The 27,242-nt window shown below is 35.6% G+C and overlaps 1 protein-coding gene across 1 annotated transcript in view; it reads right to left on the reverse strand.

Annotated features, from left to right (window-relative positions):
* Positions 1–26,976, reverse strand: part of LOC143227427 (uncharacterized) — a 72,953-nt gene extending 45,977 nt beyond the window's left edge. Inside the window, exon 1 of the mRNA XM_076458877.1 lies at positions 25,419–26,976. Coding sequence (XP_076314992.1) covers positions 25,419–25,614 — 196 coding nt within the window. The 5' untranslated portion in view covers positions 25,615–26,976. The remainder of the gene's footprint in view (positions 1–25,418) is intronic.
* Between the last annotated feature and the right edge of the window lie 266 nt (positions 26,977–27,242).

A 27,242-nucleotide genomic window follows, 5' to 3' on the forward strand; every position in this document is an offset into this window, starting at 1 on the left:
AATTTATTTTTGCAAAACCATAACAGTCACAGAAACAAACGTAAAATAAATATTGCAATTAATACTACTAATTACTGGTAAATGATTCAACCTAACTTGTTTTATTATTTCCTTACACTCAATGTTGTAACACGCAAAGGCGGAAAATGATAAAATATGTGGGTTCTGTTCCACCATTAGTGAACGGTATGAAAAGAAGTCAGTAGTTTAAGGGTTAAATCAGATACAGAAAGCCAAGTGTTCCTTAATATATATATAAACCCTTCCTCAATTATTACTGTACTTACCTTTACTGTTATGTGAATTGCTGTCTTCGCTAACCGACTGCAAGTTTCCTTGTCTCACATTTTCCTAAAACTTTTTCTTTGTTAAACTTACAGCCAGTTAGTTGATTGTCACAACAACTTGTTCACTAACGCCAGGAAAAGGGACGCGCGTCTTCAGTTCAGAATTATAATGGCCAGCTGTCCCTAGCAATCCAAGTCTTTTCTCTCTTCTTGAAGAAGTTGCCATATGGTCATTTGGGAAGAATAACGGACCAATTGGCACGTGCTAAATCTTAGCAGCCCCAACCCCATGGAATCTTTTGTCACGTGCCTACGCTTTTCACCTGCGTTGCTGGAACCCCACGGAAACACTTGATCCCTAATTTCATTCCTGGCTTTACGGCCCTCTAGTACCATTCAGTTATGAGTCTTAACAACCAACAGCATATTTTGTCTCATCGTGTTAACCAGTCGAGGTCTTAAAACCGCGTGTAACAGTTTGTCCCGCTACTGCAACATTACTTAATAACTTAATGAAATACTAGAACGAGCCGGTATAATAAGATTAAGTTTCAAATCTAATTTGTATTTTAAACAGAAAAGCGTGCACAGTTTCGCCTCTTTTGTTTAAACATCTCAATAAAACTGTCTTTATGGGATAAAAATGAATTATTTTAAAGCTTCAGTCAACATTAAACGGATACTGGTGTTGACTGGCGCGTTTAAACATTCTTGTAAGTTACGCTAAAATTTGCAATTTGTGTGTGTTTTCATATAGCAAAGCCACAGCGGGCTGTCTGCTGAGTCTACCGAGGGGAATCGGATCCATGATTTTATCGTTGTTTGTAGTTTGTCCCACTACTGAAAATCCCTTATTTTAAGTCTTCTAAACAAAGTTGCACAACTTTATAGTGACAACGGTACAGCGTTGATGTATATAACTACATACATAAGCTTTTAAGGCATTAAATCTAATGATTCGCGCTTAATTTTAACATACATCGAATTGTTCCATTTCACACTCATGGAGTTGATTAGTTTCACGTACAGAAAAAAAAAAAGAAGTTCGTTTTCCCGCTTTTCACTCAATGGAATAGATTACTTGAAAACGTACTTGTGGAATTTGGTTTGTTTTGCTACCTACACCAGCCGTCCCTAATTCGGCAGTGAGAGACTGACGGAAGGCAGCTAGTTAATACCACCCGCCGTCAATTCTTGGGCTACTCTTTTATCAACGAATAGTGGGATTGATCGTTACATTATAATGCTCCCACTGCTGAAAGTGCGAGAATGTTCTGTGACTGGAATACTAACCCGCGATCCTAAAATTACGAGTTGCGTCTTCAGGAAAGGCGTTCGCTTTCCATACTTACCCAGTTGTAATGTTTTGTTTTTCACTAGGCAAAACATAGCCCCTTTCATTTACAGAGAAAAATATACCAGGAAAAAAAATTAAGCACATAAAGAAATGATTGAAAAATGGAAGAAAACAGTGGGAAACAGCCGCGTTCTAAAACATAAAAACTGAGAATAATTATTATGTTAAAAGGTGAGGGGGGGGCAAGATGTAAAATAACGTTAGAATCAAAAGCCAAAAAAGGAAGAAAAAAAACAAACAAACGACCACGCTGGAAACATCATTGATGTTTAGGATGAAGACGAAAGTAATACTCCAGAAATAATATATATACTCACACATACATATATATATATATATTTATACAAACGGTAATGAAGGTTGGAGGGCATCAGAGAAATAGAAGAAAACCAACAATGTCAAATAAACACCGAAATTGATGTGAGAAGGAAAAATTAATGCAGGTGAAGTATACATCAAAGATAAGGAAGTCAAAGAAGAAAGATAAAGGTGAATGTTTATGGAAGAACATGATGCAAAAGAAAATGAAAGAAAAGGTTTAGTTCTCAACAAAAATACTCTTGTAACAAGATTTGCCAGTGACGTACGTTGTTCAGGAGAGTAGAAAACGTTAACACAAGTTAGGAATTAGTCAAAAGTCTGAAGACGGCAGAAGGACAAAAATAAGAAAGTCTATTCAACCAGGCCCAGCAAGGCCAGGTGGTTAAGGCACTCAACTCGTAATCTGAGGGTGGTGGGTTCGAATCCCGGTCACACCAAACATGCTCGCTCTCTCAGCCGTTGGGCGTTATAATATGACGGTCAATTTCACTATTCGTTGGTAAAAGAGTAGCCCAAGAGTTGGCGGTGGGTGGTGATGACTAGCTGCCTTCCCTCTAGTCTTACACTGCTAAATTAGGAACGGCTAGCACAGTAGCTTTGTGCGAAATTCAAAAGAAACAAACCAAACCATTCATCTAATAAATAAGGTGGAAATGATGTTGGTTAAATAAAAAAGTCCAACTCTTGGACTTCTCTTATTTAACCGAATAGTGGGATTTGACCCTACTCTTATTTTACACCCATGGCTCCAAAAAATAATTTTTTTTTGCAGCCATAGGAGCGCAGACACCGAGACACACTCACCACCAGGCACTTAGGGCACAAAGTATGAAGTTTAAAACAAAAAGAAATGAGTTTACAGAAAAATAATAACAATAACATACAGAGTGGTCAAACTCTTTGAAACTTGTTATAGATAAAAAAAAAAATTCAATACTTAGAAAGAAAATTATTTTCTACAGAATGAATAAAGAACCATCGAAAAAGACACTATGCAAACACAAGCTAACATTAACAAAATAAACTGCTATAAAGAAAATATAATGTTTAAAAAGTTCCCTTGGTTACACTTTCTTTTCTCGTCAAAATTTTCTCACCACTTGGAACATGTATGTTTTTACTGTACACAATGAACAACAGAAGCACATGCGATATTTATTAAAACACACCCTAACAATGTTTACGTGGGAAATATTAAGTAGCACACATGCAAAACATATGCTAATTTCTTAAACGCAGTGTACATGAACGGGTGGGGTATGGGGTGTAAAGTTTACACGAGTCCTAACTTGACAGAAACCAGATTATTAAATGTTTTTCATAGATGCTAATGTTTCACCTACTTTCAGCCAGCAGATTTGTTAACGCCAATTAATAATAAACAGCGTTTTCCCAGAGCATGCCAATTAACCCCAACGGTCAACTGGGTTGTTGTTGTTGTTGTTGTTGTTTTTAAACTGTAAAACTAACTGACTTAGTCCACTCCACATACCAGTTACCTCTGTTCAACAGAAGACTTTGATTTGTCAGTTTCTATAGCTGTAATTTTATACAATAATACTAATAACATAGTCCACTCTACATATCAGTTACCCCCATTCAAGAGATGATGTTGATTTATCAGTTTTTACAACTGTAATTTAATACAATAATACTAATAATAATATAGTTCACTCTACATATCAATTGCCTTTGTTCAACAGAAGACGTTAATGTGCCAATTCGTACAACTGTTAACTCGGTTTAATACAGTTTCACTAATGGACTACAGTCCACTCCGTGTATTAGTTACTTGTGTTCAACAAAGGACACCGAGTTACCAGTTTTACATATTTTAATAAATAACGTTTACCCCATGTGTGTGTGTGTGTGTGTGTGTGTGTCGACCCCTCTCAGCTGAAGAAAATTCGTCATCCACTTTCTATACGCTGAAGAGATCCATTGTTTGTGTCGCTTTTAACTTCGTTCGACAGAGAACAATAAGCAGGGGTGTAGCCAGAAATGGTCATTTTAGGGGGTTTAGTTTGAGTGCTTGATGCAAGCGCCCAGACGCGAAGCCACGCTAGGGGGGCCAGGGGCATGCCCCCCGGGAAATCTTTTAATAAAACATGAAAGAAAAGCATGAATTATGCATTCTGAGACCACCTTTTTGGCATATTTCAGAATAGCACACTGAGGTGTTTGTCTTATTTTTTTTAATCATAAATAAATATATAGGCCTATATATATATATAATATATAACTTAAAGTTATCAGGCCCAACAAAGTAGGCCTACAGTCCTGTCATCAATATATAAAATATAGAGTCACTCAGGAGAGTGCAAAATATATGTATAGTGTCTATAATCTGTATTCAAATATCATGGACAGTGTACGTTCAGATTCCCTGAATTTCAAAAACTTCACAAATAAGCGGTGGGTGGCACCGTGGCAGGCTGGCAGCACTATGGCAATAACCTAGTACCATTGGCGCCATCTATAGTGAATCATTCACTATAGATTGCGCCAATGGTACTGTGAATGTGACGTTAATAAACAGATGTTGCGATAAACAATCATTCACTATGTCAAGCCTGAAAAAGCAAAAGACACTGCATGGGCTCTTTAAACCCATTCATGAGGCTGAACCTGATCAATCTGCTGCAGCCAATCAGGTTGAATCAGAATTGTCAATTGAATTGTCAGAGTCATCACCGTGGCCTTCTACCAGTGCTGCCACTACCACCTCAGGTCCAGTCTGGGACATTGGAAATTACATTTCTGATGATGTCAGCATTGGTAAACAGGTTAGTTGACTCCTCATTATATTAATTTTGTACTAAAAATCATGCAAACACTATGATGAGTTTTAGACTGAATATTCTTTGCTGCTAGTGATTGTAGGCCTGCAGCCACAGGATGTTAGGCCTGTTCTGTGAAGTACAGCTCTAAGCCATTCTCTTCGAGGTCATTGTATTCTCATAACAAGCTTTCCTATGTGCAAAATAACTTAATTAGAACTATGTCTTTCTGTCTCTTTTTAGATAAACGCTGAAACCAATCAAGGCCTCCTTGAGAATGCCTGGAAGCTAGGGAGTGATTATGTTTTCCCCCAGTGTGGTCCAAGAAAGCTGCGTTTTCAGCATCGTTGGCTTTCACAGTGGAGATGGCTACTCTACAGTCAACATGCAAAGGGTGCTTTCTGCAAGTACTGCTGTCTTTTTGCTCCTGATGGTGCTGGTGTTGGAAGCCAGAAATTGGGACAACTAGTGAAATTTCCATACACAAACTGGAAGAAGGCTGTTAAAGACTTCAAGGCACATGAATTGAAACAGTACCACCAAGACAGCAAAGAAAAAGCTCACAATTTTCTACAGGTAATAAACACAAGTTCATCTATGCACTTGCAGCTTGATGCAACTTACAAGCAAGAAATTGAACAGAACCGGCAATATTTAATGCCTATTATTGATACTGTATTGCTGTGTGGAAAAAATGGTTTAGCTTTGAGGGGAAAATATGATTCTGGTCCAATGTTTGTTGGTGAAACTGATGAGGAGCCCATCAATAATGATGGGAATTTTCGGGCAATTTTGCGCTACAGGGCAAAGAGTGATGTCAAGCTTTCAGCAAGCCTTAAGGGTACAAAGAGGAATGCTACGTATCTGAGTACTCAAATTCAAAATGAAATCATCAATGCCTGTAATACTCATGTTCTTGATGCTTTGGTCAACAGGATTAATGCTGCAAAGTGTTTCTCAATATTAGCTGATGAAACAACAAATATTTCAGGCATTGAACAGTTTTCGCTGTGTGTTAGATATTTGCATGCCAATAACAACTCTTTTGCAATGAGATAAGATTTTTTTGTAATTTATACCTGTTTATGATGTGACAGGCAGAAACTTGGCTGATGTTATCATAACCAATCTGACAAAATATGGTGTTGACATGGCTGCAGTGTCCATTCCCTAAACTTGGCAATTTCTGATGCTTGTAAAAAGGTTCCTGTGCGAAATTGCATGGGAGTAATTTCTAGCATTGAAAACTTTCTCAATACACCCAAACGAAAGCACGTTTTGGCTCTTTCGGTGGAGAATAAAGCACATGAATCGAAAAAAAAAAAACGTTTGAAGGGTCTCTGCCCCACCCGGTGGGTTGAGAGGCATGACCCAGTCATTGTCTTTCTAGAATTAATCCATGCAGTTGCAGATGCCCTTGAGACCATATCAGGTTGGCAAGACAGAGATTCTGTCACGCAAGCCAATCAATTGTTGTGTTCTATAACACAGCCAGAATTCATCATCACTCTACTCACCATTGCTAAATTGTTTTCCTTTAGTTTACCTCTGTGCAACTTACTGCAGCAACAGAACATTGATTTAGGTGCTGCGATGCATCACGCAGAAATAGTGGAAGATTTAATCCGTTCACTCAGAAATAATACTTTAGATGAATTTAACAACATTTCTTGTGAAGCTCAAACTCTGTGTAATGAGCTTCAAATTGACATCATAATGCCAAGGCAGACTAAAAGACAGATGTACCGTGCTAACCCACAAACCACTAGCCCTAAGGAGTACTTTCGTATTTGTACCATTTGTTGATCACTTTCTTTCACAAATATGTGACCGTCTGTCCAGTCACAAAATTCTCCTTACAAAGTTCATGTGTCTACTACCATCAGGATCTATCACAGAACGGTTGGAACCTACAACAGAACAATGTGACCAAATTAAAAAGTTGGTCAATATATATATACAAGGCTGACATTGACAGCACTTCACTAGCTGCAGTAAGTGAACTTAGGGTTTGGTACAAATCACTTGCGAACAACAGACCAAAAAATGTCATAGATGCATATGCAATGTGCAATGCAGAAATGTTCCCAGTCATTTCTAGACTGTTGAAAATATTTGCCACGCTGCCTGTGTCAACGAGCTCAGTGGAGCGTTCGTTTTCAACTCTCAGAAGACTCAAAACGTATTTGGGAAATACTACCACTGAAGATCGATTGAATAGCCTAACCTCATTATACATTCACCGTGATATTAAAGTTGAACCAAACTGTGTTGTAGATGTCCTGGCAAGAACGAACAGGCGTTTGAGTCTTTCATAGATATTCGATTGTATTTCTCTCGTTCTGATAAAATTTGCTGTATTAAAAGAGTGTTCAATCAGAAATTTGCATTTGACCATTTGTTGTGTGTGAAATTATCTGCCATGCAATCACGGATCTTTATGAAACTTCACAGGTGGCAACTGAACTTGTCTAAAAAGTTTGGGTCCATGGGGGGATTAATCCCCACCCCCCTTTGGCTACGCCCCTGACAATAAGAGAATTTTTTTAAAAAACAAAAATATGTACAATGGTAGATAAACTTTATTAGAAAACTAATGAGTCATATGGTTTATCTTTATGACAGTGGCTCTAGGACCATCGTTTTACCAGGAAAATTTATCAATATACGCAGAAAGAAACGTAAAACCAAAATATTTTATGTGATGGGTTGAAGGTTTAGGTATTTATTACAAGAGATTTAAATACATCCGGTTCAACCGACCACCTATTTTTCTTTTTTGAATGTTTCCGTGAAGGCTTAACTCTTATAGGATTTCATAAAACGTTTAAGAAACCAGTTACTCTTAATTACCATTTTTTAACTACACAAACGTCCGATTTACAGACGGAATCAGATCAGCTTTTTATTAAAACACATTTTTTGAAACTATTTATACGCTAAACTGCTAATAACTTACTGGTCACGCAAAGAAAGTAAAATTATAATGAAAAACAATGTCAATGTTACGTGTGGTTCATTACAGAACCTATGATAACCAGCCAATCAGTCACACACATAGGAAATAAAATAATAATGAAAAACTGTGTCAATGTCAGAATTAATTTCACTAGTTACTGTTATATGTTACATTAAAAAAAATGACTGATTCATCACTTACACGAAGTTTTGTACCAGACAAAACCATAATAGTACTTGCGTGATGCAATATGAACATCTTCAGTAATGAATGTGACAAAAGAAGTCGGCAATTTGAAAGATATTACATTAGAATTTGCTGTTAATACGAATGTTCACGTATGTTTCAAGGTTTGTTTAACTTAATATATAGGCCCGGCATGGCCAGGTGGTTACGGCACTCGACTCGTAATCCGAAAGTCGCGGGTTTGAATCTCTGTCACACCAAACATGCTCGCCCTTTCAGCCGTGGGGGTATTATAATGTTACAATCAATCCCACTATTCGTTGGTAAAAGAGTAGTCCAACAGTTGGCGGTGGGTGGTGATGATTAGCTGCCTTCCCACTAGTCTTATACTACTAAATTAGGGACGGCTAGTGCAGATAACCCTCGAGTAGCTTTGCGCGAAATTCAAAAACCTAAACCAAGCTTAATATAAAGCATATTAGAACATTCGCAATGAGAATGCTTGAGATCACGTAGCCATAAGCAATCTCTCTCTCTTAAGATACCATCACATCCGTAATTTAATCACAACTTAAAACTAATTTACTTATTACAGAACCATTCGAATATTTATTTTTTATTTGATGAAACTCAAATTAAAATGTTTCCAGAAAGTTCTAACTTACAACAGCACATCCTGTTTGTTTATTTATTTACTTTCAGTCATTAACGAATACTACACGTCTCTAATGTACGTTTAATATTAAATGTACAAACTTTGTCTCCAACATTTCGTAGAATTAAAAAAACATACGTTAAATATCTAAGATTGTACCTCACTCATTAAGTGAAAGATCCCCGCTGCGATACACAGAACATGTTTGCATTAATGTTGCATTGAAATATATGAACAAATACTATCTTCCTGAGATTCGCGGGACGTCCCGTGTTTTCTTTTAAAGGTCAACAACTTCACATGACTAATACGATGCAATTTTCTTGCTCTTAATTCGCGGCAGTACTTTAGGGTTGTGTCATCTGATTAAACAAAATATCTGTTAATTGAGGAATGAGATAAATCGTAAAGGGCAACATTGATAAACCCTCGTGTTAATCCAGTTCCACCATAACAGACTTTGTTCATGAAAGTCAACATAAATTGCGCCTTTATCAGTACCATGGCTGTCGTATCCCAGCTGACATAACGAACCCTGGTATTAAGCGATAGGTCTGGTAGGTATTGGACATGATAGATAATATAATTGACAAAATATAACATATTACTTTACTTTCACTCCTAGATTTTTAGAATTACGCGATTGTCCTTTTAAACATTAAACGGTTGCTTAGTGTTATATATTGTTTGTCAGAATTTTAATACTAACAGTTAAAAACTTATAAAGGTCAAACAAAGATTTGTTTAAATCTTAATAATTCCTTAATGAAAAATCCATTCTGGTTAACAATTCCTAACGCATAAAATTTTAAACGGCAAACATGGTACACTTAGGCTGTACTGATCACCGAAACCCTAAAAATAAAAATCATACATATATATACATATAAAAACATACACCACATGTCATTGACACCCATATTTTCCGGAAATGTCAATTTCATAGTCAAAAGGGCTCCCTGTGGTACCCAAGACGAAGATTTATTCATCATCCCAGTACGTGCTTCAGGCACTTTCTGTGAAAGTAATCACTTTCAGTACAAGACGAAGAACAGAACTGATGGAGAGAGAGAGGGGGGTCTGGACGGGCGGACCCGTACAACTCAGAACAAGAAAACATCTTACATCTGCGCACTCCCACTTAGATAAATACAATGTTAACATATAATGCCTATTTTGTACAGAGCAAACATTCGTTTTGTGATATTTGTTAAACAGTATGATACAAACGTATGTACACATTGTTTCCGTTCTGGCTGTTTCATTATAACGGATACAATAGAAAGATAAGAAATGTATTTCACGTTGACTTATATGTGATGACCATGTATCACGTATGTGCTATATGGATACGTAAACAAATATTCGCTGAATGAAGTGTTGGAAGTTTCACACCACATGGGCTTTGCTCTCTACACCCATAAAACTATTTTAAGGAACTCTTAAACCTACATCGTATCACTCAACATGCACATCAAACGTTTTCTTTTAAGCCAAAGAGCAGAACCATAGTATTCAGTGAATAACGATTTGCTAACGTGTCAATGAACTTTTAATGTTCGTTTTACTTGGTATAATAATATAGACAGACGCACGGATTGAATTAAGAGCGTATATAGTAAAGTTCCAAACACTCATCGAGTGCACGCGAGATGTATTACCAGAGACGAATTAAGTGCACTGTCGAATTATTTCTAGTGTCATGAGAAGGACACTTTTTTAACGAATTTACAGGAACTAAGAAAAAAAAGTCAGTGACCCTTTTAGCCATAATTTAGTTTTATGTGCGATAGCTTTTAATGCAGTTAATATACTATGGGATACTTTTGTCACATAAGCACGACTGCTCAAATACAACATCTTCAATTAATCTTGTCTCATTCCCAGTTAAATGCTTTGTGTGCCCTTATACGTTGAATTAAGTTGAACTATCATCACATACAGCTGTCACATCACGTCCTTTTTCTACCATTTTGTTTGTCACTTTAGTTATCGATCAATTCGAATTAATTTCCAATCAGTCAGTTCGCACTGGAATTTGTTTGATGTGTTTCCTATACAAATACCTAAATAAATATAATTTCTACCACCCTATTTTTTTATTTTTTTTTTACATTTGTTTATTTGTTGAATTTCACGCAAAACTACTCATAGGCTATCTTTTGTAACTGTTCCTAATTGTGACATACTAGATAGTAGGCAGCTAGTCATCGTTCATTCACCGCTAACTCTAGTATTACTGTTTAGTAACGAATAATTTGATTAACCGTCACACTATAATGCCCTCACGACTGAATGGCGAAGATGTATGATGACAAGTTTCGATCTCATGACCCAAAATTTGCAAGATGAACACCATAACCACCAGGTCATGTAGGTCTTTCTTACATTTATTTTCTTTTCAGAACTATTAAAATAATGTAGTATATACGTACGCTTTTTGCAAGAATACTTCTGTTTTTAAATAAGTACTCAACATGTTACATTTCAACCGGAGAAAATGTGAAAAAAAAGACCACTAATCAAAGAGTAACAAGTATACATCTCACAACTACATGTCAGAGATCAGATACTGTAAAAACAAACACAGCAACAATCAAAGAGTAAACTTATTTAATCAAAAAATTACAGTCTGGTTCCCCTATCAACCATGAAATATTATAATCTAACATTGTTCTCAAAAGATCTGCACCCAATCTCTAGTTTTTCAACACTGTGAATTTTACAACTTTAACCCTACATAACGACGCGCTGCAGTAATAGGAAGGACAATATTTATGCATCTAGAAAAGTATATTGCAAAGGCGGGTGGGGGGACATTAATCCGAAATCTGAGACATTTATAAGCAATAAAGAAATATTTTGCTTAAAAGGTTTCTTTTTATCATTTCCTTTTAAATCTCCACAATTATAAAATATTTCTTTCACATTAATTTCTTTTTTTTTTTTTTAATTTGCTGCTTTGTCAAAAATTTCTGAGAGTCCCTCCAATTAACACTAATAACACATACTTCTCTCGTGTTCTTCTTAAGAATCTAATGTTAGCCTTGCAGGTAAATAACATCATTTTGTTTTAATGCTTGGCTAGTTCAAGATACCGATTTCGTGTTTCTCTAACTTCCAGCATTGTGTCTCTGTTATAAATACAAGAATAGATTTTACCTACGGCTTTAGACCGGTGAACATAAATTGCAAACATTACGTGAAATTATCGAGAGAAAAAAAAAGTCCGTGAAGTGTCTGTCCGGTTTTTAGAATTAATGTCACAATGCTCGTAGATTATGTTATGTTACATCACTCAGTCAGTAACTCCGAAAAAAAATGTTTCATTTCTGATGAGGGCGTAAAAATGTTAGCATAAAATGTAAATTTCACTAATTACTGTTTGCTTGAAAATGTATATTAAATCCCAAAAACGAAAAGATAATAAAAAATTACACCGCAACTGTTATCTAAACTACAACCAATTTCATATGATTACAGTTTAAAAATTCTTTTAGTCATAAAGAAGTTCTAAGATAAAAGTCAATATAAAACAATGAACATTTTTATGAATGATAAATATATCATGTGAAATGTCTCTCAAATCACTGCTTTTGTTGTTTTTTAATAGGAGTATTTTTTCGCATGGACATTTGTTGTAGAATCAAATTGTTCTGAAAACTACGGTACCATTACAAATTCTGTCACTCAAATTGACCAGAATACTTGCGAGAAAAGTAATAATTCTGAAGTTAATAATCGATGTTTGATCAAAATATTATACTTTACCAGCAGAAACTCGCAAAATATGTGATGAAATTGATATATTTGCATAACATAACGTTTTCGAGCATGGGACCTACTGGTTCATTTCTGCTTTTCTATCTTCTAAATACTAAATTATTTTTTCAAATCTTAGAGCCAGCCCTTATCATTCATATACTTAAACTTTCTCTTAAACTCACTTATATTTACTGCGTCAACAACATCCAAGGGTAACCCACTCCAAAGGCCAAACACCCTCTTACAAAAATAAAGAACTATTTTAACTGAAGATGACTTGTACCCTGCAAAAATTTATATTTGTGTCCTCTAGTCATATTATCCTCACTGTTAAGTGTATAAAAAGATGATGTATCGATATTGTTAATTCCCTTTACAATCTTAAATACCTCAATAAGATCCTACCTAATTTCTTTCTTCAAGAGAAAACAGTTCGAGAGATTTCAACCTCTCCCCGTATCACAACACCTCCATCACAGGCACCATTCTTGTAACCCTTCTCTGAACCCTTTCCAACAACTATTATTATGTTAGACATCTTTATATTCAGAGCAGACGTCCAATTATCATATGAAAATTTTAGAGAATTTCTTCATATTATTCCTTTTTACTATGTTTACTATCTCATACTGTATTCCTAATTTGCATGTTAAATACTTTATTATACTAATAAAATCCCAACCTACAGGCGAATTGTCTTCGATGTTAATCTTGAAATGGGAAGGAGAAAGAGACACTACTGCGATCCAGGATTCAATGTTATGTTAGCTGCAGCTAAGCCTCATCAAGACTATTTTCTCCCTCGTCTTCCATAGAAATAAAACATTTCGCACGTGTTTGAATATTTACAGCAAGTATCCCATAGACTGCAGTGAATCGCTTTATCAAGGATGTACAGATATGGTAAAATTCTAATGGCCACAACATCACAGATGAGACCACTCTACGACCTTTTATGACGTCAATGGCAACAGCACGTGCCCTGTGGCAAGGATCAATTTGCTGTTCAAGATGTTGCTTTAGTTACGTGTATATGTAAACACACACACACATAATCACAAGCCCCTCGGACATCCCGAAACACGTGGATAACGTGGTGTCGTTCTAGAAGTAACCCAGTAACCCGTTCTTGAAAATATCACTTCTGCTCAAGAGTATATCTTTAGGTTATTGAAACAGATGGGTGGACGAATGCCCCTTCAAGGATCCAGGCGCCAGCCCTCTATATTACTTGAACAAAACTATTTGATGTGAGGAGATCTTCTACAGCACTTGCATCCCCTCCCCTCTCTCTTTTTAACCATCGTTAGTGTTTTGTTTTTGTTATATAACTGACAGTCTCACCATTTGAGCTTTGATCTCTAAAATATGTATCTGAATATTTACTTCACTCTTTATGTAAGATTTTGCGTCGCGAAATAATATATAGAAGATGGTCTAATCACGAAACATATCCATCTTCTGTGTAAGTAACTTCAATCAGTGTATTTAAAAAGTAATAAATAATGCTATAAACTGTAAAAATACAACACGTATTTTGGACTTGATACCTGCATGAGTGTAGCAACAGTAGAGAAGTATCGTTATATGGATAACTTAGTACCACACCAGATAAGGATGTCATGTATAATAGTATTCATATCAAACTTAAGCTCTGTTTGTTCACAAATAGACTTTGTTTCTTTTGTTTATTACATTTTGCCCAAAGTTACTCGAATGATATGTAATCTAGCCATTACTAATTTAGAAGTGATAGACTAGAAGAAAGGCAGCTAGTCAATATCACCTACCGCCAATTCTTGGACGACTATTTACCAACGACAAATAGAATTGACTCTCACGTTATAACGCCCTAATCATTGAAAGGGACGAGTATATTTGGTGACGGAATTCGAACTCGCGACCAGCAGATTACAGTCAATTGCTTTAAGCATCAAGCCATACTAAGTTTGGATAGACAGACAACGTTAATATATACATATTAATAAGTATAGGAATGATAAAACTGTCTATTTACAATTGAGTAAGAAATCATTAGTCTGAAATGTAACCAGAGATCTAGTTCAAAATGATTCCATACGTGGCAGCGACATTAGACAGCGGGTCACACGATGTTAAGAATATAAGAGCTCCAAAGTTTATTGATAATGAAATTTAACTCCAAGCTGGTATGGATCAATTAGAATATAGACATCAGTAAGGTTGTTTTGTTTTTTTTCCCATCTTTCATCAAGAACTTCACTGTATAACAAGATGACGTGATAACAGTTTGAGTTTGACAGAAAAAACAAACAAACAACAACACAGAATATTGTGGAGTTCTTTCGATACACAGATTCCTGTAGTATCCACAGGTCTGGATGTTCATAGTGATCTATTTCATCAAGACATATAGCTGGCATTTGCAGTTTTATTGCTGTATGCTGATCTCTCTAACCCACTTCAAGGTCGATAACCCATCCTATGAAATACGGATAAAAATCATTTCATCAGTCACAAGCATCATTAAAAGTTTGTGTTCAACGTATTTCCTCTCTACCCATGGTGTGATCTGTGGAAACGATGCCGCTCAAGTTAACAAAGAATAAACATTCAATACCGTAAAAGCTCTAACCATTTTTAATATTGTAAACATTGCCCTCGGGATTACCTGTACGTAAAAAACCGGAGAACCCTAGACATGTAATCAGATCAAATAAGTCTTGCATGTCTTAATTATCTTATTTAAGAAGCCAGGAGTTGCCATTTTTCGGAATATTTAAACTGTTTCTATCATTAAATATTATAATTTTTTAAGATTAATAAATAGACATATTTTTATAATATTTTATCTCTCTCTCTCTCTCTCTGTATGTATGTGTGTGTGCGTGTGTGTGTGTGTGCGTGTGTGTAACTCTTTAATTACCTTCGGTAATTTTTTCTCAAGAAATGGTTGTGATTGTAAGCTGGCGTGGTTAGATTGAACCACAACAACTCTCACTATATATGCAAAACTATTAAATAATTTAAATATATTTAATTATTTGATGATTACAGGCGTAACCCTTCTACAGTTCACTTAAAACAAGAAGTTCCCACGTGCTACTGTGTATCATAAGTTATTAGTGAGCATATACAATCAAACACGATGCAGAAAGGTAACGTATGTTACAATTTGCTATCAAAAATTAGGGTACAGAAACATAAAGAAAAAACGCCGAATCAAATGCCTTAGCAACTTAACTACGAGCGTGGAGGTGCACGATACAGATTCACAAACACTATTTTGGTTATTGTAACACCACACGTTCATGTGGATAACTAAACGATAATTACGAACGGTGCACAGCTGAATCATATTTTGCTGAACCTATCAAGTTACAACTTTTAAGGCAGGATCAAATGAAATCACGCATTTTCTTCATGCCTGTGCACTGTTACTTCTAACTTAATACTTTTTGTTAAAATGGTGAAACGATAACGTATTAACAACAGTGTTTTTTAGACCATGACCTTGTTGCAAACGATGGCGCCACACAACATTTGTTAACAAACGATCCAGTGCATATAATAACTAGAAAGGCGCTCAAAAAGGCTGATATCCCAGCTCGGCAATGTTTTCGAGTTTTCCAGTAGTTAACCTAAGAAAATACATCTAACGATTCCTTACCCCTCCAAATGTAGGTCTAGATTAGATCTTTCTATCTAAGTCAGTTTGTTCTAGAGTTTCGACCGTTTTTAAAACTCCCAGTTATAACAAAAGTGCTTGACCACCAGTGTGATCTTGACCTACGAGCTATACTAACTACGAATTAATTAACTGATCTCTGAGGATTGTTTGTTTGTTTTTTGAATTTCACGCAAACCTACTCGAGGGCTAGCCGTCCCTAATTTTGCAATGTAAGACTAGAGGGAAGGCAGGTAGTCATCACCACCCACCGCCAACTGTTGGGCTACTCTTTTACCAACAAATAGTGGGATTGGCTGTAACATTATAACGCCCCCACGGCTGAAAGGGCGAGCATGTTTGGCGCGACGGGGATGCAAACCCGCGACCCTCAGATCACGAGTCGCACGCCTTAACCCGCCTGGCCATGCCGGGCCCATCTCTGAGGAACACTTGACCTTTATACTAAGTTTAATCACAATAAAATGAAAGTTCTTCCCATTATGCAGCTGATCTTCAGCTTAACCTTGACCTTTGAACTACTTTCAAAAAAAGTTAATCGACTAGCCTTTGATGGACACCTGGACTTTTTACCAAATTTGATTATTATCAGATGATTAATTATATTGTCCAGACACACACAAAGGAATGAAAACAACATGACAATATATGCCTAATGGCGGACATGAGTAATAACTATAATCGGGCAAATGTCGACAAGAATTCTGCAAAACAAACAGGACGAAACACATGTATTTATACGAATATGGCTATTGCGAATCTGTTGTTCAAAACACATCGGGATTAGAATTATTACTGAACATCATTTCTACAAACTAGATCTCATGCAACATGGAATTTAGACTTAAGCCAGAACAGTGGAGCCTATCCAACAGATCCCATAAGAAGTTGGGTAAAACCAAAAAATATACCTTATGAAACCTTGCTTTGTATTTTTTAGAATTAAAAGCATGTACATGGTAATATTTCACATGCAAATGCTTAGTACAAGTTTTTTTTCTCTTGTAACAATTCAAAAATACCTCATTTACGTTATCTAAATTACAAAAAGTATCGTTTAAGAAGACATTGAGATCTACTATATGCTTATCTTCCCTGTATATGTTATTTGATATTTTCATTCAACTTGAACAACATATTATGCAACACGTGAGCTAAACGGCAAAGTTAGATGTTTTTAACTATGTGACTATGTTTCAGTCATAGTCACTCCAGAATAGAACTGTTAAACAGATAGGCAACTGCCAATCTATACACCTACACGACTACTCTTTATTTGAACATCAAAACACACCGTCACAGTTATAACGTCCCACAACTGAAAATGTGAAGCGTGTTCAACGGCATATAGTGTTTCGAACCTTGGATTTTTGATCCGAAGCCCAAGACGCTATTTAACCAATATGCCAAAACCTTTAACGATTTTTTTGGTTTAATGTAGTTCCTCTGCAATAATAAACTAAAATTAAGTATACAAAAAACACATAAGCTTAAAAATCACATGACAATATTTCATGAGCCACATTTTTGTTTTAAAATAAACACAAGTCCCTTTTCGCCAAGATACAGAAATTAATTTAATGTTTCTCAAACTAAAATACGTATCGTTTCATCGCTTTATTGTTGATAAGTTATCTGGGTTGGAATACTAATTCACGACCACATACAAGTGAAAAGTTGTTACTGGTGTCTTGCTTTCTTAGAATACCCACCCTCGTTGACTGATCTCTGTATTGAATGTTACGGTGCGTAAACATGCATACAAGGGTTTGCTACTGTGTGAACGTCTACACAAATATATACACTACCTGTAGGTATGATATAAAAATCGTATTTATGTAACCACAACGTAGTGTACATATTACCCGTCAATCTAGTTTACTCCTCCGAATATTTTTAAAAATCCAGTTTGGTAAAATATTTAATCAGCAACAGGGTTATAGTTACAATTCTCCACTTCTCTCACTGATGTACTCCTAAACTGACCCTCGTCCATCCGTGTACCCGCCCCCTCCAACCGTAGAAGATCAAACAATACTTATATTGTAACTCGTCTTTTCACTCACAGTCATCTCTGTGTTCACGTTTCGCTTTCATTGTAAACCGATTATCAATGAACGTGATTTTCACGTAAAAACGGTCAAATTACGTATCCCTAAAACACAATTGCAACTGTGGGGAAAAAAACCCTAAAAAACATGGCTGAAAATCTTACCTAGAGCAAATCAACCAAAGACTAACTGTGTTGTCAACTTTGACTACTTTATTTTACCAAAACATAATTATAAATCAAACAAATAAAATAAAATAATCTTACAGTTTTGTTTTTCTTCTCATTGATTCTGAAGGACGTCGTTGGACAGTCTGAATCAGTAACAATGATAGAAGAAATTTTAACTATATGTTTTACGATGACCATAAAAAGTTTAAAACATGTAACAGTTTAAATATAATAGGTTTGTTGTCAATTACATTACTGAGGCATTTGATACAAGCGTAAATGGATACTTAACTTTAGAACTAGCTTTGAAAAAATGTTATACCAGATAGCATAAAAATTTGTTCAACGCTTCAAAGAAATAGACTTTGTCAAACCTAAAACTGAGAAAGACCAAGTTATTCGAAGTTTCATTTTAATCATGTTCAGATAATTATTATTAACTTCTGAAGCTGACTTCACAGACCAGAACTAAAAATTAGCCCAGTAATTCATTTAATACACAAAGCTGTATAAAAATTGAAATGCATATTGATCCATCAATTGGATAACCTCGTTGTCGGCGATATTTTCGGCCGCAATCCCAACAACATGTCAAGAAGTTCGCCAGTTTAACAAATTTAGATTAGTTTTAAATCCACGTACTAAGTTAATAATGCAAAATAGCTACGCTAGCAAAATATATTAATAACTATAGATTTATTAAACATTTTAATCCCAAAATTTAATAATAAACTACCATTAAATAAAAAGTAGAATTTATAACTATTCTTAATATATATTGGACCCGCTGCTACACAAGAGAAGTTTCAAGATGCAAGACATATGAACTCTGGTATTACGGACGTAAACTTAACTGAATAACATAACGAAGCCACGAAGTTCGCCCTATTATAATATTTAATATAAAATTCCATTTGCCTACTCTTGGCCTGTTAATCTGGTGTAAATTACAGTGCAGATAGTGTTAACAAACTCACTACCTCTAACAATAACACTGTTAGAATTATGCCTGTTCGTATGTTAACAAACTATAAGTGCATGCTGAGACACCGAAAAGGGAAACTGATTGTGATAAAAAAAAAAAAAACGTTTGGATTTGTCACGCAGAATTAAAATCTAAATCGACATTTACGGACTCACAGACGCCACGTGGAGCCATCGTATCATATGACCGTCGCGAGCTGCAGAGCACGAGATGTTAAGGTAATAATGGAAACTACGGCCACAAATATCGCAAAATATAACACTTTTTTTTTTTTTTTGCTGCGTTTAACGCCAAATAAAATATACAGTTATAAACTATTATTAACATTAAACTTTCGGGTAGAAAACTTAAGTTTATCAATCGACTTGTATCATAATTACCAAGTAAATCATATGGTTAAATCTAAATAAGAAAAGAGAGTTTAAAAGACACACAACAGACTTTTTTTCTGCTTATTTATGAAAACATTTATATTGATGATTGGGATAATTTATGCTGCGTAAAAATAGTATTCGCTGTCACATTAGGTTGATTCACCACCTCACGATGCTGTTATACACTATATAAAGTAGAACATAAGGACAGTTCAGACAGTCTGGGAAAAGAAAGTTTACAGCGAAAGAAAGTAAAATATGGTGACTCATTCCGTTAAGAATATAAATCTGTTAAACTATTCAAGTTTCATTTCTAGTACACGTGTTAGTTTTTAGTCACGGTTGCTATGTTTCCGAGTTTGCTTGGCACTTTGTTCACACAGATGACGGTAAAAACAAGTAAAATATAATGACCAAAGCAAACTCGGGCCTTATGAGGGAATTTATAGCTTATTGTTATTTTCCATCAAAAAGATTATACGGTTTGGATAACAGTTCCAACAAAACAAAACCAAAACTGCATACTTCTTTCGCGCTTAAAACTGATTATACTGAGTATATAAAAATCCAACAATCTGCATATCTTAGAAATTCAAACGTAATCTGTAGAATGTACGAAATATTTAAAAACGTTTTTTTTTGTCTTATGACATAAGATTCTACTGAAAATGTTATAAAAACGTACGATATCCATCCAGGAAACCAAATTACATTTAATATCAATTAATAACGAGACATATTTCCGTATTACCGCTAAATGTGCGTGTATTATCGGTTTATTATTATTATTATATGGAGTAGCTAACTGTGATACTGATACAGTTATAAATACGAACAGAATGAAATTAATGGCATGTTTGGTTCCCGTTTCGGTTTAGTACATAAAACAGTTATGACATCTGATGTTCGTCTTTAAGAGTTTCTAAAACCCTTCCGGATTCCTCCTTGCAAAGTTGGCTGTATCAATATGCCGACCTTACGTACTAGTCATTCTTTGAAACAAAATATATAACAATAATGTTCAAAGTTAAGAAATTATTTATAAATGTCTTAAATAGATGCATTTTAAGAATGTTTGACAGACATTCAGTATAAGATTTCAAAATAAACTTTACAAATTACAGTTCATTCAACTTGTTCTTTATTTTATATATAAGAGACCTCAAGGAAAACATGAATATTTCACTCACATGGAAAATCACTTGGTGAATGAATAAAGGCTACAAAATCCCAGAATGTTGTTACAATTTAACTATCTGTATGTTAAAGTGTTCTTAGAAGAAGGCGAACCGTTTTTAAACTCGTGTATAGTTATTTGGAGGCCTGGTCAAGATACAAGCAGACGACCACTTTTCTCGGTTATGGTCCGTAGCAGTAGTAGAGTATCTTATCTGTTCCGAGATTAAATAAAACTTTCGCATCCGCTAATGGACCACTTTTTCATGCCTAGGTTGTTTAGAAACCTAACTTTACAAGGTCTACTCGTATGACAAACTTCCAATAACATGTGTTCTGTTTTTATAGCAAAGACACAAAATTGCTAGTCGTATGCAATGGAACAAAGACAACGACCGATAGACAGAGACATTTGATTTTTTTTTTCTGTCGGTACGTCGCGCCTCACTATGAACCTAAGCATTAGACGTACATATTCATCTGGAGAAAATACGAAAAAACAACAACAAACAAACAGGTATAAGACAACGCTTATACGTGAACACGACAACAGTATAGTGGAAATACGGTGTGGGTAGAAATACGTACTAGTGAATATACCGACTTCTAACTCCGGAGAGATGGTGCATCCGTTTGCCACACACGTGAATTACATTCAACAAACTATTCTACTGCCATATGCTTGTACAATTTGGTCTTGACCTCAGCCTGACGGATGATATCGTACACCCTCACAATGATAAACTAGTCCACGTGTTCCTTGAAGAAAAGAGAGTTGCCCGTACGTCAATTCTTCATCCTCATCGAATATATAAATGGGATACTTTTAGGAGAAGCACTGCATCACGTCAAGTAATTTCAGATATTAAGGATAACAGGGAACATCTCTTTCAGAATAATGGTCGGAATTATCTTAGTATCTTATTGATACTTCATTTTCAGTATATAAGCAACGTTAGTGTCGCATTCTAATTATTGTTATAATGACAATATTCCATACTGAAATAAAGCACAATAAACACTTCAATTCACAAAACAGGTCCGATATAGATAGCAATGAACTAGGGAAGGTTTATATTATTTTATAACAGTGGTTTAGTCTTTTTAAAGCTTGAAACTTCTAACTAATATTTAAATACATAATACAATAGTACAAATACATAGATTTTTTGTACTATTTTTGAACTACTGTTTTTAATATAACAAACAACAAATCGAATATTTCAAACTTAAAAATAATTATACATTAAGAACGCGAAAAAATGAACGCTTTTGGTCCGACATATTGTAAAAGTATAAATAACGACTGTTTGTGTTTATGAAAAAAACAAAACAAAAGTGTGATAAGAGTGTTTTCGGTTCAGAGAATGAATAATATGGATTTTCACATTAATACATTATAGTTCAGAATATATATCACCTTAGGGCACCAAATTGTTAACCACATTTTTGTAGGCCATACACAACAAATACTGTTTCAAACCATAAACATATAGACTGCAATGGAACCTAAAGGGACGAATGAAAACATTACAACTTTTTATAATGACATTAGAAAGCAAGGTACAAGTCTAACATTCAAGCAAGGTACAAGTCTAACATTCATTAGATGGTGGCCCAGTAACGGGCAAAAAATACATTCCACTTCTAATTACTTTGCCCCATACAAATTGCACTATGCCCCAAAACAGAAAATAAGACACGTTGCTGTGTTTAATTGCTAAAAACCTTAACAGTATTGCCAGCTATAGTTTGTTTTTTAAGTAAGGGGACGAGATAACATTAACTGAAAACTTTTTTCGTACCTAAGTATTCGATGAAAAGTACTTTTCAGAGGAAGATATTAAAGGACGCACACATTAGAAAGTCTAAACTAATACGCATACAGACTAGCTTAGTCTCGATATATCATGGCTTTCTTCCCCTAATTTTTAAAGAAAATAATTTTGTTGAAGCGACAGTAGCAACACGTACGTGTGTGTTTTTCTTATAGTGAAGCCACATCAGGATATCTGCTGAATCCACCGACGGTAAGCGAACCCCTGATTTTAGCGTTATAAATGCGTACACTTACCGCTGTACCAGCGAGGGGCGTAGCAATACGTACATGTAATCTTAGTTTAGCTCGTAGTTACTTTGCATATTCAGATTTAATGTGTATATAATACTAACATAATTTGAGGGCATTTGAAATATTCAAATTATATATATATGTTACTTTGATTTACTATATATTACTAGCTTGACTCGTGGTCACTTTCAATGTCTAGTTTTACTGAGCATGTACAGGGATTTCTAGAATTCAAACAGTTTTGAACGAATCGGTTTTTCAGTAACGTTGAAGTTCCAGCTTCAGGTCTTTGCGCAAGTCAGAACGTGAAAGACATTTGGGAGAACATTTCAAGGCAAGTAGACAACACACTGGGTAAGATGTGGTTCAAGGAAAGTAGTCCCGCAAAAGGCAAATAGCTTACTTGGTGGAAGGGGAACTGTTGCTAAGAAAGGGAACAAGGACGGGATTAGGTTCATGTTGCAGCCTGTCAGATATATTAATAGCATTTACCACTAATCCCGAACAGAAATAATTACTAATAATATTAACATGGGTGTAATAAATGGTGAATGAATGTTGAAGTACGGAAAGATATTTTTTGTCTTCTGGTTTTTAATACCATTAAAAACAAATTTACCCCTTTCGCACACGGTCTATCAACCATAAACAAAAATATAGGTTTGATTATAACAACAACAATGGAAAACTCAACCTAATATTCTGAAACGATGGAAATTTAACTTTTATCTCATAAGTTGTTCCAGTGGATCTTTTAAAGTGTCCACTTCGAGGCAATAACGGTTCGTTTGTGTATATGTCTTCCTTATAAAACTTATTCGTATGTTACGAGCACGGTTGTCCATTCACTCTCGCATAATACTGTTGTTATTTAACACGAATCGTGTCCAATTATAAAAATCAAGCACTATCAAATTTAAGGATTTCTACATGACAACTGTATAGTTATTTGTTTTAAATTAGATTTAATAATATTATAGCACAGTGTATTAATGGTGGTGTTATTTCACTTCTAGAGCTACAAAACATAAACATACATACACAACAAAAGATTTTTAGTTTGAACTTTGTATGTCCTGTTGTTGGGTTTCCACCACGAAATGTTTTACTAACATTTCAATTAGCATTTCTTCGGCATCTTGAATCTAAGCTTTACTTAATAAAGAAAATAATGATGTAAGATATCAAATACTGTGTGCGTACGCACGCGCTTATGTTTTGTAATAGTTTTCGGCTCTAAAAGTAAAATATTCTATGCATCGTCACACCTGACGTTACTCTACGATTTAAACATCACATAGAAAAATAGCAGTGCTGAGTTTAATTAATCTCTACTTGTGGATGCTAAACATATACATGTATAGATTAATTCATTCACACCAGCCTCCTGCTTTGTAACACTTATTTAGAATATTCATTAACTGGCAACTCTGCAATAGGGTCATGTGGAGCAACTTTTTTTTTTTTTCACTTTCTAGCCATCTGACCCCTCTAAACTTTGTCTAACAAGCAATAAAACGACTACAGATATTTGATTTAAAATCTATCGTACTATATTTGACAGTTACCTTAGTTTCCATGTCGTGAAGGTCTATTATGTTCGCGCATGCTCGTTAACAAGGCATAAAGTAATTCGGAAGTTTAGGTATCGTTAGCCTGGCATGGCCTAGCGCGTAAGGCGTGCGACTCGTAATCCGAGGGTCGCGGGTTCGCGCGATGCGTGGGGGCGTTATAATGTTACGGTCAATCCCACTATTCGTTAGTAAAAGAGTAGCCCAAGAGTTGGCGGTGGGTGGTGATGACTAGCTGCCTTCCCTCTAGTCTTACACTGCTAAATTAGGGACGGCTAGCACAGATAGCCCTCGAGTAGCTTTGTGCGAAATTCAAAACAAACAAACAAACAAACAAGGTATCGTTAAAAGGAAAAACAGAATATAAAAAAAATTATAGTTTCGGAAATAATGCGATCAGTAACTTGTGGTCACACTGGCAATTAAAGTTTATTTTTAAAATAAAAACACAAAAATGAAGCCAGCCTTGAAATGACAGCGAATACTCATTACCACATCGTCTTCTCTATTAACTTAAAGCAAGTTTGTATGTTTGGTTTTGTAAAGCGTGAGTAACGGAATCAATTTATTGGTTTCCTATGGAAGAAAAGTAAGCACATGTGGCCATCACATGAAAGATGTGTTTTTATTCTCAAGAAAACATTTCAAGGTAAAGTTTTCGAAAGGAAAGCTTGATACAATCATGTACACGTATATAAACTTTGCTTAACGTGGGCAGCATCGACCTTGAAAACACCTGCGAAACTAGTTTGGAATAAACTTAAGAAATTAGTAACTAGAACATGAACGATAACTAACACCACAGTAGTTAAACATTTCGTCCATTGACATAAACGAAACTTGACATATACTAGTGTATGAAACAAAAATTCGCACGCCTCTCGGGCATGTACAGGTATGGTGTGTACGACAGAAACATAGTATTTACTTACAGATAAAAATATTTAGTAAAATGCGCGTTTTAATTTTTTTATTTATTTTTTACACAAGGCTCTAATTCTTTAACTTCAAATCATGAATGTGTATTTTCATTCTGTACTCACCGAAGAAATCTTCCCAATTTAGCGAGTCGTCAGACTCACGGTCTTGACCCAGGTTAAGTTTGGAATGGGCGCAGAAAGACGGGTCAAGTATGCTGTGGTCATCTTTGACCTGAGTGCCACGCTTGACCATGGACAGGCCGACATCAAATGGTCGACAGCTCCTAGTAGAGAACTGGCTTCTTTCTTGTTTCACCATCCGTGGTTGTAATATACATTAAGAGTCGCAGGATGTGTCATGTTAGTAACAGTATAGCACACGTTCCACGTGCATAGGGCAGCGATTAGCGTCCGGGGGTTACCATTCAATCCCCCTCTTATAAAACACTCACGTTACATTGGTTACGAGATATAATGCAAAACAGTAAAACTAAAATGCTACGAGCGGTCTACACCGTTTTGAGTGCTTTTATCCATACAGCGTGACAAAACTTAAGTTTACCTTTCGAAACTGTTCGCTCGACAATTTTCCACTACTGCTTGGGTAACCTTAAGAAACGATATTCTTAGTTGCAATTTTCTACTCAGTTCCTTCGCACCATTATCTTGTAACAGCTTCCTTTGACTTTCAGTCTTTGGTTAGGTTAAAAACAACGTAATTACCCTTTGATGCAAGTTTTTTATATGACAACAGTTCTCAACAAAAATGTTTTTGTTGTTGGTACAATTACACTATTTCACAAAATATTAAGCTACTCGAATCTTCAGAAAATCTTAAATACAACATCACGTAAGTTCTTGCAAGTACTGAACTACACTCATCATTGATTAATTTTCACTAAATTGAACACGATAATTCTTTTCTCCAAACACCGAAAATGGTGAATCAAATCACGGCTCATGGCGATGTGCAGAGACTCCAACATCAAATAAAAATGACGCATATCAAGCTCACCTCAAGGATTCACTAATTAAAAATGCGTATTCCGACCATGGTTACACCGTTCAAATTTCTTTCTTGTTTACTAACATTACAATATCATGAAACACCTAGTTGTCTCTGTAGGTAAACTTTTGCGACTGCAGTGACACCCTGGACAGTTGTCACGTCAATATCCGTATGTGATTATCACCAGGTCAAAATCTGCCAAGAGCCTAGAGGTGGCGGACTTACCAGCAAAAGCACGTGTTTCTGAATGGCGGGTGCGCGGGTCGGATAATCTACCCAGCTAGAAGCCCAATGGAACGGTCTACGTTGGGCAGAAGGGGAGGAGAGGTAACAGCTGACTAAGTATTGCCTCCAGTCTTGTGACTCAGCTGTCGGGATCGTAGAACTGCTCGTCGTTTATTTTCCTCGTGGCGCCAGAAGAACAGCAACAGGAGGACGTTCAGAGGCTCTGGAAAGAAGGGTTAATCACCCTTTTGTTCCTCGTGAAGGCGTTACACATTCTTTCCGTTCATAGCCCTGTTCCACCTGTGGTTACTAATGTAAGATTGTTGACACACAAAGAACCCATTGTGGTAACGAAAGCGAAGTTTTGTCATTTTCTCGCAATAAACTGATTAATGAAAATACAACAAAGAAAATTTCATAACTTTTTGTTTTGATAGGAATATGTTTTCTGTAAACTGGTTCACTCAGCGTTGATATACTGCGCCTGAGACGCAACATTTACAAAACTACTGATGTCAAGTAACATTACGAAATATCGCATGAAGCAAGAATTTTTTCACTCCCCAAGCTCTTGGAACAGAACTAATACAGCAAACTGCAAGGTATCTCAGATTTGATAATTAATTGTTATCTTATCGTCATACAAATTCGCATGCCTTGTAAAAACCAAAAGAGATGGGGCACGATCAAATCGTTCGTAGTACGCTCAGTTG

Source organism: Tachypleus tridentatus, chromosome 9, assembly GCF_004210375.1.
Source record: "Tachypleus tridentatus isolate NWPU-2018 chromosome 9, ASM421037v1, whole genome shotgun sequence".
NCBI classification, from domain to species: Eukaryota; Metazoa; Arthropoda; class Merostomata; order Xiphosura; family Limulidae; genus Tachypleus; species Tachypleus tridentatus.